Raw genomic sequence first — 16,962 nt, 5'->3', positions numbered from 1 at the left:
AATTTTTCGGAGTCTATGACTTTTACCAATTGCTAGCAAAATAGAGAAAAAAATGTCTAATTATATATGTTATGTTACTTTAATGTACTAACCTGTTCCTAGATACCTTGCATTATTTCTAACAGTAACACCATCTGAAGTTGTTCCTGTGTTTGTAAGAACCTCAACCAAAGATCCATTTACATACAGTGTTGGTGTGACTGGTTGAGATATAACAAGTACAATATGACACCATTCCCCTAGTGTTACACTGAACTCAGCCGAGTACATATTAAGACTGTTAAAAACTACTTTCATCTTTTTTATAGGTTCATCATAAAAGAGTCGAAATCCAGCACTGTCAGAAATCTTGCATTCAACAGAGAATATATCTACTGACTCTGATAATGTTACGGGTAATTTCGTCCATAATGATATAGATTTGTCACTTTGCCAGCATTCTTGGAGATGCATACATGTGGAATTCAACATATAGTTATCAAACTGGTAAACAAAAGACTTGTATGGTAATATGAAACCATTGCCATCAATTCCGGGGGAGTTCCATGGATTTGGCTCCACGGACCATGGTTGAAATGAGGTCCAACTCATATCCTCTTCAGCTTTTTCCTCATAGAGTATTTCTGAAATGGTATAGAAAAATAGCAAAATAAACTAGTTATCTGAAACAATAACAAAATAAACTTGTTATCTGAAAAATTGAATAGGCAACTCATAAACATTCTTTTTTTTTTCAATTCAAAATAAACACAATTTCATCTGTTCCATCAATTGGAGCAGAAGTAAATGTTATTAACAAACAACACTACAAAAATACAAAAGACAACTTGCATTGTGTAACTGTTTGTCAACATAAAAATAGTGAGATATCAATCCCCACAGCACTATGAAGATCACAATATTGATAAAAGATGCCTTATTGGCAATCACAACACATCTTCATATTTTTATATTTAGTCACAGGGATTTAACAAACCTTTAATCTCTTCTAATAATGAATTATCCGGAGGGGCTGGTACAAAGGTGATATTCTGAAGTCGGAGTTTGGTATCACTTGTATTATGCAGACTAACAGCTTCCTGTATAATGTTCACCATACGAACCATGTAAGAGACAGCTGCCAAGGTACTGTGGAACATGCCATTCACATATAAACTAATGGTCTCATTTCTGTCAAAATGTATTAATAGATGAGTCCAGCTTTGGATGTTTACTGCAACCACTGATTCCACAGTTTCTGTTAATGAGGAGTGAATAATTGTGACAGTCTGATTGGCTAGATTGTAAAACACACACAATCCTGGACTTAACACATGCTTTTTAAATGAACAGTCTCCTGAACTAAGTATTACTGTGTCTTCTGCTGTTGTGTTTACTAAGAACCAAAATGCAATGGTAAATCCATCAGGACATCGGTATCTTTCGACCAAACAGTTAAAGTCAAAATCAGTGGATATATTCATTTCACCATATTTTGTATATAATGTTGGATGGTACTGATCCTTGTATTGGATATGAAGTGATGAACCTGAATACAAAAATGAAAAATATTACTTTTCATTTAATTATTTTAAGAATGATCTAATAAACCTTGGACTTTTGTAATCAGCTTTTGTAATACTTTTGGCTGTTAGTTAAACGTGATCACTTTATAAATCTCACTGCGGGTGTTAGTCAAACTAGACCACTTTGAATATTCAAAGCATTGGTTGCAGTCAAACAGTAAAATTGAGAATGGAAATGGAGAATGTGTCAAAGACACAACAATCTGACCAAAGAGAAGAAAACAGCCTAAGGCCACCAATTGGTCTTCAATACAGTGACTACTTTGAATATTCCTACTACAGGTCAGGAACATACATATTGACGGGACTTGACAATATCTAATTTTAGCTGATTTAATCGTTATGTCATGGTTTATAATTGATAGGATACAAAAACGAACATGTATAAAATAGGTACTTGCTATTATCTTAATACTTTTTGATAATATCATTAAATCAAAGCGCTTACAGCACTGAAGGCAGTTAACCAAAAACCAAGGCAAACATTATTTTGAAAACTGAGGTGCTTCAACATTAAACAATCATATATAGTACATTTATGTTTATCTAATGAATTAATTAATAAGGCAAATAATTTATATGTTATCAAGGTTTCAAAAGCAATGCATATATCAATGTATATTTTTTATGGAGAGTCTGCAGTGGTACAAGTTTGCAATGATTGCAGTTCATGTTGTTCTACCTGGTAGTTAACATTGGTTTTAGTTGACTGCTAGTAGTACAAGTTGACTTAGTACGAACATGTAATAGTATGAATGGACTGGTTTCCCTGGAAAGAAAACTGAGTTTGTGTTCTATAGTACACAAGTTATGAGACACGAATTAGACAAATGTTCACTACTACAGGGATCAAAGGTGAGGTCTGACTGACCTGCCCATAGTAAATGTAAATTATTTGTTATTTTGTCCCATACATGGATACATATGGTTGAGGGGTGGGATCTCGACGGTTTTCAAGTTCTTAAACAGGAAGTGTTAGGGCGACCCTAGGGACTTCCCCTACATTTCATTTGATTTGTTATATTGTCCCATACATGAATATATATGGTTTAGGGGTGGGGATCTCATCAGTTTCCAAGTTCTCGAACAGGAGGGGATAGGGTGACCCCAGGGACTCCCCCGTATATTTCATTTAATTAGTAATATTGGCCCATACATGAATATATATTGTTTCGGTGTGGGGATCTTGACGGCTTCCAAGTTCTCAAACAGGAGGGGTGGGGTGACCCCAGGGACTTCCCCTATATTTCATTTGATTTGTTATATTGTCCCATACATGAGTATATATGGTTTGAGGGTGAGGATTTTGACCATTTCCAAGTTCTCAAACAGGAGGGCATACAGTGACCGCAGAGACTTCCCCTATATTTCATTTGAATTGTTATATTGTCCCATACATGAATATATATGGTTAAGGGGTGGGTATCTCAACGGTTTTCAAATTATCAAACAAGAGGGGGTTGGGTAACCCAAGGGACTCTCTCCATATTTCATCTGATTTGTTATATTGTCCCTCTGTTTCATTGGATTTTTCATATTGTCACAAACATGAATATATATGGTTCAGTGGTGGGGATCTAGACCTTTTCAAAGTTCTCAAACAGGAAAGGGTGGGGTGACTCCAGGGACTCCCCCTATATTTTTTTGATTTATTATATTGTCCTATACTTGAATATATGGTTTAGGGGTGGGGATCTCGACCGTTTCCAAGTTATCAAACAGGAGGGGTAGAGTGGCCCAAAGGACACCACCTACATATCATATGATTTGCTTACATTCAGTTATTATATAATATAGTTGCATTATTTGTAAAAATAAAGTAAGAAACTTCTAGCTACTTTAATTTACCCTTCAAAATTGAGAAAAAAATACCACTTCAAAATTGCAGTAATATGTTTACACTTTAAAAGCATCTCACAGGCATTATCATCATTTATCACTGATAAAGAAAATTTATACTGTGACCATGAACATATATATTGTGAGATATACTGTTCCCAGCTGTCACATTGTATTGGATTTTGACATTAAAATTTGTCAAAAAGTAGTTTTGAGTTTCTGTAAAATATTTTCTGCTTTTTCTTTGTTTTACATACATCTTTTGGTTTTCAATCCTAGTGTTTATATTCATTTTCCATGCATTGATGTATTATGTCACCTGCCTGGATTTTTTTGTAGTTGATCGCCAAAACCCGGAATTATCCTTATCCACTTCAGGAATCAGATCCGATATTGTAATTTTTTTTTGTCTTCACGGCAAATGGATAAGATTTTCTTGTATTTACACATTATTTGTCAGCGATTTTCTGTATAAAGCTAGCAGTTGAACAAAATGAACATCACTGTCATGAATAATAATGATGAAAATAAGTTTTTAGATCGTTTATTTGGAAACTTTGGTGAAAAGGTTTGCATATTTCTTACTTTTTTTCAAGTGGAAGGTGACTCCATCAGGCGTAGCTAGAAACAAAGTCAAAATTTAGCTTGCAAAAGTGGAAGGTCGTGGACACCGCTAAATTTGCACCCCTGCCTCCAAAATGAAAAGATTATAATTTCTTCTTCTAATTTGAAATTGCTGCTAACAGCATGAACAGTTGAACTTATATAATAGACTACTGACGTAGTTGTACTACGTATTGATGACAAACAATATTTCTACGACTTTTGTCATTTGGGAAATCTAAATAACTTTTCTTAAGAGATTTTCGGCGATTAAATATTTCATACAATTGTTCTTTGACATCTTAGCCAAAAGCACAGGTCATAAAAATAATAAACTACACAAGGATTTTTAATGAGCACTACTTCCTTTGTGTAACTTCAAAACTTTTGGGTGATTCGACGATCATTTAAGGTTTTTCTGGTCATATTTTTTGTAATCCAGAATAAAAGTATTAAAAAAGTGTCCAATTAGTTATATATAACATAGTAGCCAGCTAGTTAAATAACAATGGCAAGTATTTCAGCATTTATTGGGTAGAACACAAATCTAGGATGCTCGCATAATGCGGCTTAACTGCATAAAAATATCATTCCAACTAAGTAACGAGTAATGCCATTGTATCATACTTGTAATCTGTCACTTCAAACTTGTCATTATTGCATTTATTTCAATACAAAAGGGTACAGAATGCAAACGGGTAACAAAACACTGGCACTGATGCCATACCCTATAACTGCGAATTTCACAAACCATTATAAAACTTTTCACATCAAAGAAATCACGCTTTAATTGGTCATTTTATTTGTCAAAATATATCTACTTGAGTATAAAACTTGTATTTGTTAAACTTTGAAACTATGTGGTTAATTTATTGAGCAGTTCCGATAATTTTTCAGTAAGATGTTTCCAAAATTCATAAATCTTGTGAAGTCTCATAAAGTTTAGGATTCTATCAATTCTATATTAAAAAGCCTATCAGATTCATTTCCTGTTTGATATACAGTTCCCAGTATTGGTGTCTTTAAAACTTTTTTTTACAAATTAACAATTTCAAATAATTAAACCTATTGTCTTACCAGTGTATTTGATGTCATAATCATATAATTCACAGGCTGTTCTTGCTTTATCTTTTCCTCCAACCCCAAAGTCCACTCTCCAATTTCCTTTATTACTCAAGTCTACTTGACCAGCCCACTGAAATGATAGGAATGGTCAAATTATTTTCAACTGTGAGAAGCTAAGAATAATATGAGGTAGTTGCTACAATGTTATAGGTTTTTTTTTCAAACTTCTTTATGAGGCATGTGTGTTTTACTCATCATCATACTTTGGGTATTCAGATGTGCAAAATTGCTTGAATTTGTGTGCTCCTCAGATAAAAATTTAGGAAATGGTATGGTTCTTTTTAGGCTCAACTAGAATATGTTTGACAAAATCTTGATGAAAACATTATTCAGTATAGGTTTTTATCATTTTCATGTTGTTAAAGGCTTTAAAGGGCCATAGTATATTTGTAACACTCTCAAACGTGTTCATCCCTCCTAGAGTGTCTACCAAAACAAGTCCATGTCACTCAAACATGTCCTTAAAATCCCAACCCAATTGTGTCCAACAATTCTTATCTGCCCAAATTTATCCCCTTTAAGGCACCAAATAATCTCCTGACTTTTAACGCTAATATGACTTCTGTGATAACAATAACGTCTACTGCAAAGGGACTCAGTTGAAAACATCTTTTTTTTGGCTGGAGTCCAGAGACATAAAAAGGATGATTAAAGATACATCCAATCATTTTTACAAGGAATCTTGGAATAGAGATAATTTTAATGTTCAATACACAAAATGCTTGACAAAGGCAAAAATAAAAACCTAATTTTTTTTTTTAAAACATACAAATTTTATTTATTCCAATTTTTTTCTCATCCTGAATATGTATGAAATTTATGTCACTGGACATTAAGCTATAAAATATCATATTGACTACTATTTGTATTTCAGTTTTTAAAAATAAATTCTAATTAAAATCTGTACTGTAAACTTAATTTCTGATATATTTCTATATAATTTCATACTAGTAAATAGTCCTAAACATCTTTATTATTTCTTTTTGTAACCTATTTTTTTATGTATCAACTTATATTAAGTAATATGAACAATGTTTGCAGACTATGATGGTGTTTGGAAGGTTTTGATATAGCACTAACAATAAAAATATTATGCTTTCATTTACTTGAATTGACAGTAAAACAATAGGCTAATTTTGACTGGTATAATTATCCAAAATTAACAGTAAATATATTTATGTGCTATATGCGTAGTTATTTTTAGTCGCGTAGTACCTATTGTAAGGACCTGTTTGGATTTTGCGGGTAGTATATAAGAAAAGGATCACATTTTTTCAGTTATTGAGATTAGTTGGTGACCACGTTGATTATTACCACAGTGTAGAATTGTTATGTAATTCAGAAATCAATTGGATGTGTACTAATTATGGGCCGCTAATTATGATATTTGTTTATTTGTAGATATTCTGTAAGGCCAGTGTACCATGAAATTTTTTTAATTAGTGGACGTAATGTATTTGCTTTCAGTGAATCCTATGACTGTGTTTGTGGACAGTGAAATGATGATTTAGCTTGTATTATGTTTAATAAAATGACATGGTCACCATGCTGGACAAAATCAGAAATGTGTTTCTTATTTTATACAAATAATGATATAGTATACAGTTTGGGTTTGAAGTAGGTTTCAGAAATTATGTAGCGATTATAATGCACATAAATACTTTATATTGTTGAACAAGTGAATTAGAACATAACAGGTAATTCTTTGTCATGTCCAATGAATTCCAACAGGCCTCAGATGATTTTGATTGATTTTTAGCTTTCCAGAGACAAACATTTGTTGCATGTTAAGGACAATGTCAATATACGTACAATAATCAATTTAATGCTTATGGTAGCCAAAACCCCATTTTACAACTTACAGTTACAGCATTTACACCTTGTATAATAAAGAACCATTTTTTCATAACTTGATGGACACATTTGGGCAGGGATCCTGTTTTTTCATACTTTTTGGGTCATCGAACACATTTTAAAAGCTAGATACCCTAATGATGACTGTGGCAAAGTTTTGATAAGTTTGGTCCATCTGTTTAACAGGAGAAGATTTTTATGAAAGTTAACAGACAACAATGACGAACAACAAACGACAGACAAGGAGCAAAGGATGCTAAAGGTTGAGAAAAAGCCAGGTATAAAGAGTTTACTGGTTATGGAGTTGATATAGATCAAGCTTATTAAACTAATGTAAAATGTAGATGGATGGGGAGACAAGGTTGATATTTGGACTGTCACAGGAAAACAAGCATCAGATTATCAGATCCATACCTCTCCAAAGGGACAACTATTTATCTATAGATCCCTCCAAAGAGTTGCTAGGTTTTTTATTATGCAGGAAGTGTGACAAGAGATATTAATATGTAACAAATAAGATTAGATGTCGCTGCTTATAAAAATATTATGCACAGGCAAACTTATGGCAATTCTGCCAAGATCTCACTTAAAGACAAATGAAGTCCAAAAACCATGTTTCAATACCACAGCTTCCCTTTTTGTTGTGATTAATGGAGCCGCTTACCTTAAGCCTGAATTCCTCACCTAACAAAATTATCCTTAAATTGCTCAAGACAAGATTACTTCTGACAAATTAGGCATTGGATTGTTTATTTATCATTACTTCCCTGAAGATTACCTTCCAAGAGGAGGCATAGTCTTTATTGTCCCAGTTAGCCAATTCTAACAGTTTTTTGTCATCTTGCCTTTATTTATCATTAAAATTCTCTGAAGTAACATTTACCTTCCAAGAGGAGGTATAGTCTTTATTGTCGCAGTTAGCAAATTCTACCAATCTTACTTCCCTTCCAAGAGGAGGCATAGTCTTTATTGTCCCATTTAGCAAATTCTACCAGTCTTTTGTCATCTTGCCTTTAGTTATCATTAATTCTCTGAAGTTACATTTACCTTCCAAGAGGAGGCACAGTCTTTATTGTCCGGGTTAGCAAATTCTACCAATCTAACTTACCTTCCAAGAGGAGGCATAATCTTTATTGTCCCAGTTAGCAAATTCTACCAGTCTTTTGTCATCTTGCCTTTAGTTATCATTAATTCTCTGAAGTTACATTTACCTTCCAAGAGGAGGCACAGTCTTTATTGTCCGGGTTAGCAAATTCTACCAATCTAACTTACCTTCCAAGAGGAGGCATAATCTTTATTGTCCCAGTTAGCAAATTCTACCAGTCTTTTGTCATCTTGCCATGCGTTACCAGGTGTTTCCACACCTAACCAAGCCTCTGGATTGGTCAGATTAACATCATTCCAGCCATTGTAACTAAATAAACATCATAAACAATATATAAATATAGAGTTTTCAGTTAGCTCAAGACACTGGTATCATTGGCAATAAAATAACTATCCGCTAGAGTGAAAATGAAGTGGATATAAGCAGTGAAAAGTTACTGTTGATAGCCTTCAACAATGAGCAAAACCAAAACAATATACAAAGCTACAGAAGGCATTACAAAACATGAAACTTTTCAAATAAGAAAATCAAGGCCTGATTTACTATACAACAATTAACACATTAGATCAAATGGAGAAATGTACAGCCTGATTTTGTTATAAGACACAGATATAACCTTATAAAGGGACATAACAGTTTTACTAGAGATCTGTAAAAGTGAAGACACAGAAAGTCAAATTTGATCTGGTATTTTATAGTAGTAAGCATAATAAGTATAAAACTCATAATATTTGGTTGAGGCAAACTGAAGTAAGTGCAACAAAAATTTGTAAGGGTTCCACGGAACCCAGTGTCTTGCCTACTTTTGCTGTTAATCGCAGACTCAACAACTAGAGGCTCTAAAGAGCTTGTGTCGCTCACCTTGGTCTATGTGAATATTAAACTAGAGGCTCTAAAGAGCCTGTGTCGCTCACCTTGGTCTATGTGCATATTAAACAAAGGACACAAATGGATTCATGACAAAATTGTATTTTGGTGATGGTGATGTGTTTGAAGTTCTTACTTTACTGAACGATTTTGCTTCTTACAATTATATCTATCATGAACTTTGCCCATTAGTAACAGAGAACTATATTTGGTAAAAATTTACATAAATTTACCAAATTAATGAAAATTGTTAAAAATTGACTATAAAGGGCAATAACTCCTTAAGGGGTCAATTGACCATTTAGGTCATGTCGACTTATTTGTAGATCTTACTTTGCTGAACATTATTGCTGTTTACAGTTTATCTCTAACTATAATAATATTCAAGATAATAACCAAAAACAGCAAAATTTCTTCAAAATTACCAATTCAGGGGCAGCAACCCAACAACCGATTGAACGATTCATCTGAAAATTTCAGGGCAGATAGTTCTTGACCTGATAAACATTTTTATCCCCTGTCAGATTTCCTCAAAATGCTTTGGTTTTTGAGTTATAAGCCAAAAACTGCATTTTACCCCTATGTTCTATTTTTAGCGGTGGCGGCCATCTTGGTTGGTTGACCAGGTCACGCCACACATTTTTTAAACTAGATACCCCAAAGATGATTGTGGCCAAGTTAGGATTAATTTGGCCAAGTAGTTTCAGAGGAGAAGATTTTTGTAAAAGATTACTTTAATTTACGAAAAATGGTTAAAAATTGACTATAAAGGGCAATAACTCCTAAACGGGTCAACTGACCATTTTGGTCATGTTGACTTATTTGTAGATCTTACTTTGCTGAACATTATTGCTGTTTACAGTTTATCTCTATCTATAATAATATTCAAGATAATAACCAAAAACAGCAAAATTTCCTCAAAATTACCAATTCAGGGGCAGCAACCCAACAACCGATTGACCGATTCATCTGAAAATTTTAGGGCAGATAGATCTTGACCTGATAAACATTTTTATCCCTGTCAGATTTCCTCAAAATGCTTTGGTTTTTGAGTTATAAGCCAAAAACTGCATTTTACCCCTTTGTTCTATTTTTAGCCGTGGCGGCCATCTTGGTTGGTTGACCAGGTCACACCACACATTTTTTAAACTAGATACCCCAAAGATGATTGTGGCCAAGTTTGGATTAATTTGGCCAAGTAGTTTCAGAGGAGAAGATTTTTGTAAAAGATTACTTTAATTAACGAAAAATGGTTAAAAATTGACTATAAAGGGCAATAACTCCTAAACGGGTCAACTGACCATTTTGGTCATGTTGACTTATTTGTAGATCTTACTTTGCTGAACATTATTGCTGTTTACAGTTTATCTCTAACTATAATAATATTCAAGATAATAACCAAAAACAGCAAAATTTCTTCAAAATTACCAATTCAGGGGCAGCAACCCAACAACCGATTGACCGATTCATCTGAAAATTTCAGAGCAGATAGATCTTGACCTGATAAACATTTTTACCCCATGTCAGATTTGCTCTAAATGCTTTGGTTTTTGAGTTATAAGCCAAAAACTGCATTTTACCCCTATGTTCTATTTTTAGCCGTGGCGGCCATCTTGGTTGGTTGACCGGGTCACGCCACACATTTTTTAAACTAGATACCCCAATGATGATTGTGGCCAAGTTTGGTTTGATTTGGCCCAGTAGTTTCAGAGAAGAAGATTTTTGTAAAAGTTAACGACGACGGACGCAGGACGACGACGGACGCAGGACGACGGACGCCGGACGCAAAGTGATGGGAAAAGCTCACTTGGCCCTTCGGGCCAGGTGAGCTAAAAAAGGACACAGATGGATTCATGACAAAATTTTGTTTTGTTAATGGTGATGTGTATGTACATCTTACTTTACTGAACATTCTTGCGGCTAACAATTATTTCTATCTATATTGAACTTGGCCCAGAAGTTTCAGTGGAAAATGTTAGTAAAAATTTACAAGTTTTATGAAAATTGTTAAAAATTGACTATAAAGGGCAATAACTCCTAAAGGGGTCAACTGACCATTTCGGTCATGTTGACTTATTTGTAAATCTTACTATGCTGAACATTATTGCAGTTTACAGTTTATCTCTATCTATAATAATATTCAAAAACAGCAAAATTTCCTTAAAATTAAAAATTCAGGGGCAGCAACCCAACAACGGGTTGTCTGATTCATCTGACAATTTCAGGGCAGATAGATCTTGACCTGATAAACAATTTTACTCATGTCAGATTTGCTCTAAATGCTTTGGTTTTTGAGTTATAAGCCAAAAACTGCATTTTACCCCTATGTACTATTTTTAGCCATGGCGGCCATCTTGGTTGGTTGGCCGGGTCACGCCACACATTTTTTAAACTAGATACCCCAAAGATGATTGTGGCCAAGTTTGGATTAATTTGGCCATGTAGTTTCAGAGGAGAAGATTTTTGAAAAAGATTACTAAGATTTACGAAAAATGGTTAAAAATTGACTATAAAGGGCAATAACTCCTAAAGGGGTCAACTGACCATTTCGGTCATGTTGATTTATTTGTAAATCTTACTTTGCTGAACATTATTGCAGTTTACAGTTTATCTCTATCTTTAATAATATTCAAGATAATAACCAAAAACAGCAAAATTTCCTTAAAATTACAAATTCAAAGGCAGCAACCCAACAAGGGGTTGTCCGATTCATCTGACAATTTCAGGGCAGATAGATCTTGACCTGATAAACAATTGAACCCATGTCAGATTTGCTCTAAATGCTTTGGTTTTTGAGTTATAAGCCAAAAACTGCATTTTACCCCTATGGTCTATTTTTAGCCATGGCGGCCATCTTGGTTGGTTGGCCGGGTCAAGCCACACATTTTTTAAACTAGATACCCCAATGATGATTGTGGCTAAGTTTGGATTAATTTGGCCATGTAGTTTCAGAGGAGAAGATTTTTGTAAAAGATTACTAAGATTTACGAAAAATGGTTAAAAATTGACTATAAAGGGCAATAACTCCTAAAGGGGTCAACTGACCATTTCGGTCATGTTGACTTATTTGTAAATCTTACTTTGCTGAACATTATTGCAGTTTACAGTTTATCTTTATCTTTAGTATTATTCAAGATAATAACCAAAAACAGCAAAATTTCCTTAAAATTACCAATTCAAAGGCAGCAACCCAACAAGGGGTTGTCCGATTCATCTGACAATTTCAGGGCAGATAGATCTTGACCTGATAAACAATTTTACTCATGTCAGATTTGCTCTAAATGCTTTGGTTTTTGAGTTATAAGCCAAAAACTGCATTTTACCCCTATGGTCTATTTTTAGCCATGGCGGCCATCTTGGTTGGTTGGCCGGGTCAAGCCACACATTTTTTAAACTAGATACCCCAATGATGATTGTGGCCAAGTTTGGTTTAATTTGGCCCAGTAGTTTCAGAGGAGAAGATTTTTGTAAAAGTTAACGACTGACGACGGACGACGACGGACACCGGACGCAAAGTGATGGGAAAAGCTCACTTGGCCCTTCGGTCCAGGTGAGCTAAAAATGAGGAAAAACATCAATAAAAATTTCCCTCTCGATACTGTCTTTTGATTGAAAGAAGCTTTCAAGTTTGGTAAAAAAATCCAGGATAGTTTATGAATCTAATAAATGTTTTATAAACTTTAACTGCAGACTGTATGTAATGTTAACTGGAAGAAAAACTAAGTCCATTTATAAGTAAAATACGGAAATAGTGAATTCTTTTTTTACAAAATTTACTTCTGAATAATAACCACAGGGTGAATGTAATGTTTCCTCGCAGAAAAACTAAGTCCATTTATAAGTAAAATACGGAAAAGTGGAAATTTATTTTTACAAAATTTTCTTCTTGATACTATCTTAGGATCATAAACAAGCTTCTGTCCAAGTTTGGTATAAATCAAGGATAGTTTATGAAAGTTATTAAAATTTTAAAAACTTTAACCACAGAGTGAAGGTTATGTTTCCTCGCAGAAAAACTAAGTCCATTTATAAGTAAAATACGGAAAAAATGGAATTTTATTTTTACAAAATTTACTTCTGGATACTTTTTTATGATCCTAAACAAGCTTCTGTCCAAGTTTGGTAGAAATTCAGTGTAGTTTAAGAAAGTTATTAAAATTTCAAAAACTTTAACCACAGAGTGAATATTTGTGGACGCCGCCGCCAACGGCGCCAACGTCGACTGAATGTAGGATTGCTTAGTCTCGCTTTTTCGACTAAAGTCGAAGGCTCGACAAAAATTTTAAAAAATCAGCAATTTTTCCATTTTGTAAATTTAGATTTGTAAAAGTGAAGCCACCCAAATTCAAACATGACCTGTGTTATGTGGTAATAAGCATTGCATATAAGTTTTATATTATTGGCAAACTTAAGTGAAAAATGGAAACTAATTTTGGGACATAGAAGTTAAGCCACCCAAATTCAAACATGACCTGTGTTATGTGGTAATAAGCATTGTATATAAGTTTAATATTATTGGCAAACTTAAGTGAAAAATGGAAACTAATTTTGGGACATAGAAGTTAAGCCACCCAAATTCAAACATGACCTGTGTTATGTGGTAATAAGCATTGCATATAAGTTTTATATTCTTGGCAAACTTAAGTGAAAAATGGAAACTAATTTTGGGACATAGAGATGGAAAAGGGTAACTATAAAAAACACCAAAGCACAAGTTAATATATAGTTTGTATCTTTATCTTACCTCACAGCACCTAACAGTAGTTGATTATAAATATTACTCTCATCAACAGGTGTTTTTGGCATGATGTTATAACCTTGCTGATGAAGACAATGAAATCTGCTATTTTCATAGACTTGCTGATCATTATCATAGCTGTAACATACTCTTGGGTCCAATGGATTCCTTGGCATACTATCCATACAAATCTTCTCTGAAAAATTACAGATAAAATGTAACAATCCCAAGTTAAGTTACAGTTCAAATTAAAATACTGTATTACAGTTTTAAAGTTTAAATTGAAATCGAAAATTCAAATCTTGTTATTTAGATCAGATTTCTGCAAGTAAATTTTGAATATGGAAATTATGTGTGATAAAACATTTGCAATATGGACCATAATTTGCTATTGGGCTCGTTTCCTATAATGATAAAAAAGTGATAAAAATGTGTATTACTGTAAGAAAAGTTGTAACTATATCTAAAGATGCCTTTATTTTTATCAACATACAAGTGTATGCTACTCTTCCCTAGAAAAAAAATTGAAATTAACAAATTTCAAACATTATACGACCATATTTTTGTGTCGTTTCTCGCGTTACTTTTCACTTCCGAAGTGCATAACGCTGACTGATTTATAGATAATCGTCACCGGCAAATTCGAAACTTTTGCTTTCAAATAATAAAGAACATCGACCAATAAGAATAGTCAGAAGAAAATGCAGAGAACTATAAGTATTTCTGTAGCAGGTGTAAGAATACTAGCGTTATTTTGGTTTCCGATTTCGTAACGCTGTAATCTGATTTGTTGTAATAGAATTCTTTATAACAATATGCAAATATGAACTCTCGCGAGATGTTCAAACAGGTAAATCAGAGATGATTTACATTCTAGTTTTGTTCTTCGTAATAATTAAGTTAGAAAATGACGTTATCGTTATGCGTTACATTTCACACGAAACAGAAGTCCAGTTATTTCCTTTTTTTTATTAAAATTGTTTTTGTCGTTAAGTTCTAATCATTTCCGGTCATACGTGAAACATGTGATCAAGCCCTTACGGCTGGATATATGAAATACTAGGTCTAAATATTGTTTTTGTTTCCAACGGGATGTTAGCAAACATAATCTATAGACTTGTTTCGTCTTGTTTAAAAAAGGAAAATACAATTTTCAAAGAGATTGCGCCAGGGGTCTATTATTTTTCCTATGTGCATAATGTTACATACGATCTTGTGTGAAAATAAATGCCCAATGACTTGACAAAATCGATTTCAGATTTGACAGACGTTATAACACACTTCGTTTCCGGAAAACGATGAAAGGGTCCTTGGAAAATTCAATCGACATTACGTCTCTTATCATTGTGCCGATGTTCGTTGGATTGATTTTGCTTCAGCAGTAAATATTACTGGATATTTTAGGTGAATAAAGATAATTTAATAAAAAATACATGTTAATATACCGTTACACTTGGAATGTACAAAGTATCTTTGTCACAATTTTTAATTATTTTTTTTTATTCATGTTCTGCTAACACTTTTCAGAAACGCAATAAACTTGTCAAAGGAGAAGTAAACTTTTACCATGCATGACTTGAAAGGAAGTACTTTATTGATTTTAGCCCACTAAAGTAGGTTAAAATGTGGAAACCATGTAGATGGTGTACAGGTCACAAATATCACATGGTGCCTATTTTAAAGATTTTAATTACAAGTTAAAAGTTTTTTTCTCTACTGGATTTAAAGAATTTTACATTGCCAATGATTTGGAATAAATTGTATATAACTGGAATTTCAAAGCCAAATATAAATACATTTTTTGGGCTAGAACATCAAGATACAACGATTATGGTATCCTGTATCAATGAAGAAAATATGGAAATTTCTGAATAAATTGTACTAATTGTTTTCAAAACAAGCACATATTTAAGAGTTTTATAATACTGTTACATTTAAGATGGATTTTAAGAAAAATTATACTGTTCAGATTATTTTAAGCAGATTTTGCAATAAAATAAAACTAAAAAAATGCTTTCGGTTTCTTATGGTTTCCTGTCGCGTTTAAAAAAAACTTTAATTTAACATTGAAAATAGATTTTAAATATTATCATGAAGCAAGTAACACTAGTAATGGTGTTCATTTATGTCTTTTGAAATATATTGTGCAAAATAAAGAAAACAAGAAGTAATTGTAACAGGATGCTGTTACGAAGTCTCCCAAACAAAGCTCCCATAACTCGCCATTCTTATGGTCCCATGTTCATTTGATTTGATTTTTTGTCCCATACAAGAATATATATGGCTTACGAGTGGGGATCTCCACCATTTACAAGTATTCAAACAGGAGGGGGTGGTGATGACCCCCAGGGACTTTACCTACATTTAATTTGATTTGTTTTATTGTCCCATACAAGAATATATATGGTTTATGGGTGGGGATGTTGACCGTTTACAAGTTTTCAAACAAAAGGGGGTGGGGTGACCCCCTCGGGACTTCCCTTTTATATCATTTCATTTGTTTTATTGTCCCCTACAAGAATATGTATGGTTTAGGGGTGGGGATCTGGACTGTTTACAAGATAATAGCACATTCTCAAATTGAACAGGGTGGGGGGCGACCCCCAGGAACTTCCCTTTAATTTCATTTAATTAGCCTTGTTGTCCCATACAGGAATATATATGGTTAGGGATGGGAATGTTGACCGTTTACAAGTTTTCAAACAAGAGGGGGTGGGGTGACCCCCTCGGGACTTCCCTTTTATATCATTTCATTTGTTTTATTGTCCCCTACAAGAATATATATGGTTTGGGGTGGGGATCTGGACCGTTTACAAGATAATAGTACATTCTCAAATTGAACGGAGTCGGGGTGACCCCAAGGAACTTCCATTTAATTTCATTTGATTAGTTTTATTGTCCCATACAAGAATATATATGGTTTAGGGGTGGGGATGTTGACCATTTACAAGTTTTCAAACAAGAGGGGGTGGGGTGACCCCCTAGGGACTTCCCTTTTATTTCATTTCATTTGTTTTATTGTCCCCTACAAGAATAAATATGGTTTAGGGGTGGGGATCTGGACCGTTTACAAGATAATAGCACATTTTCAAATTGAACGGGGTGGGGAGGACCCCCCGGGGACTTCCCTTTAATTTCATTTGATTTGTTTTATCGTCCCATTCAAGAATATATGAGGTTTAGGGGTGGGGATCTGGACCATTTACAAGATAAAAGCATATTCTCAAATTGAAGGGGGTGGGGATGACCCCCCAGGAACTCACCCT

The 16,962-nt window shown here is 33.8% G+C and overlaps 2 protein-coding genes across 2 annotated transcripts in view; both read right to left on the bottom strand.

The window, feature by feature from the left end:
• LOC139489613 (uncharacterized) overlaps positions 1-5,194 on the bottom strand; it is a 75,999-nt gene extending 70,805 nt beyond the window's left edge. Inside the window, exons 1-3 of the mRNA XM_071276210.1 lie at positions 5,085-5,194; positions 977-1,528; positions 93-623 (exon numbers count right to left, since the gene is read on the bottom strand). Of these exons, the coding sequence (XP_071132311.1) occupies positions 93-623; positions 977-1,463 (1,018 nt within the window). The 5' untranslated portion in view covers positions 1,464-1,528; positions 5,085-5,194. The remainder of the gene's footprint in view (positions 1-92; positions 624-976; positions 1,529-5,084) is intronic.
• The window catches only part of LOC139489855 (uncharacterized), a 45,021-nt gene continuing 33,117 nt past the window's right edge, over positions 5,059-16,962 (bottom strand). Inside the window, exons 15-17 of the mRNA XM_071276702.1 lie at positions 13,703-13,892; positions 8,259-8,400; positions 5,059-5,202 (exon numbers count right to left, since the gene is read on the bottom strand). Coding sequence (XP_071132803.1) covers positions 5,059-5,202; positions 8,259-8,400; positions 13,703-13,892 — 476 coding nt within the window. The remainder of the gene's footprint in view (positions 5,203-8,258; positions 8,401-13,702; positions 13,893-16,962) is intronic.

The sequence above is a fragment of the Mytilus edulis genome, chromosome 9 (genome assembly GCF_963676685.1).
Source record: "Mytilus edulis chromosome 9, xbMytEdul2.2, whole genome shotgun sequence".
Lineage (NCBI taxonomy): Eukaryota > Metazoa > Mollusca > Bivalvia > Mytilida > Mytilidae > Mytilus > Mytilus edulis.
Note: the sequence above shows the minus strand (reverse complement) of the source record. Positions and strands in the feature narration are given on the sequence as shown.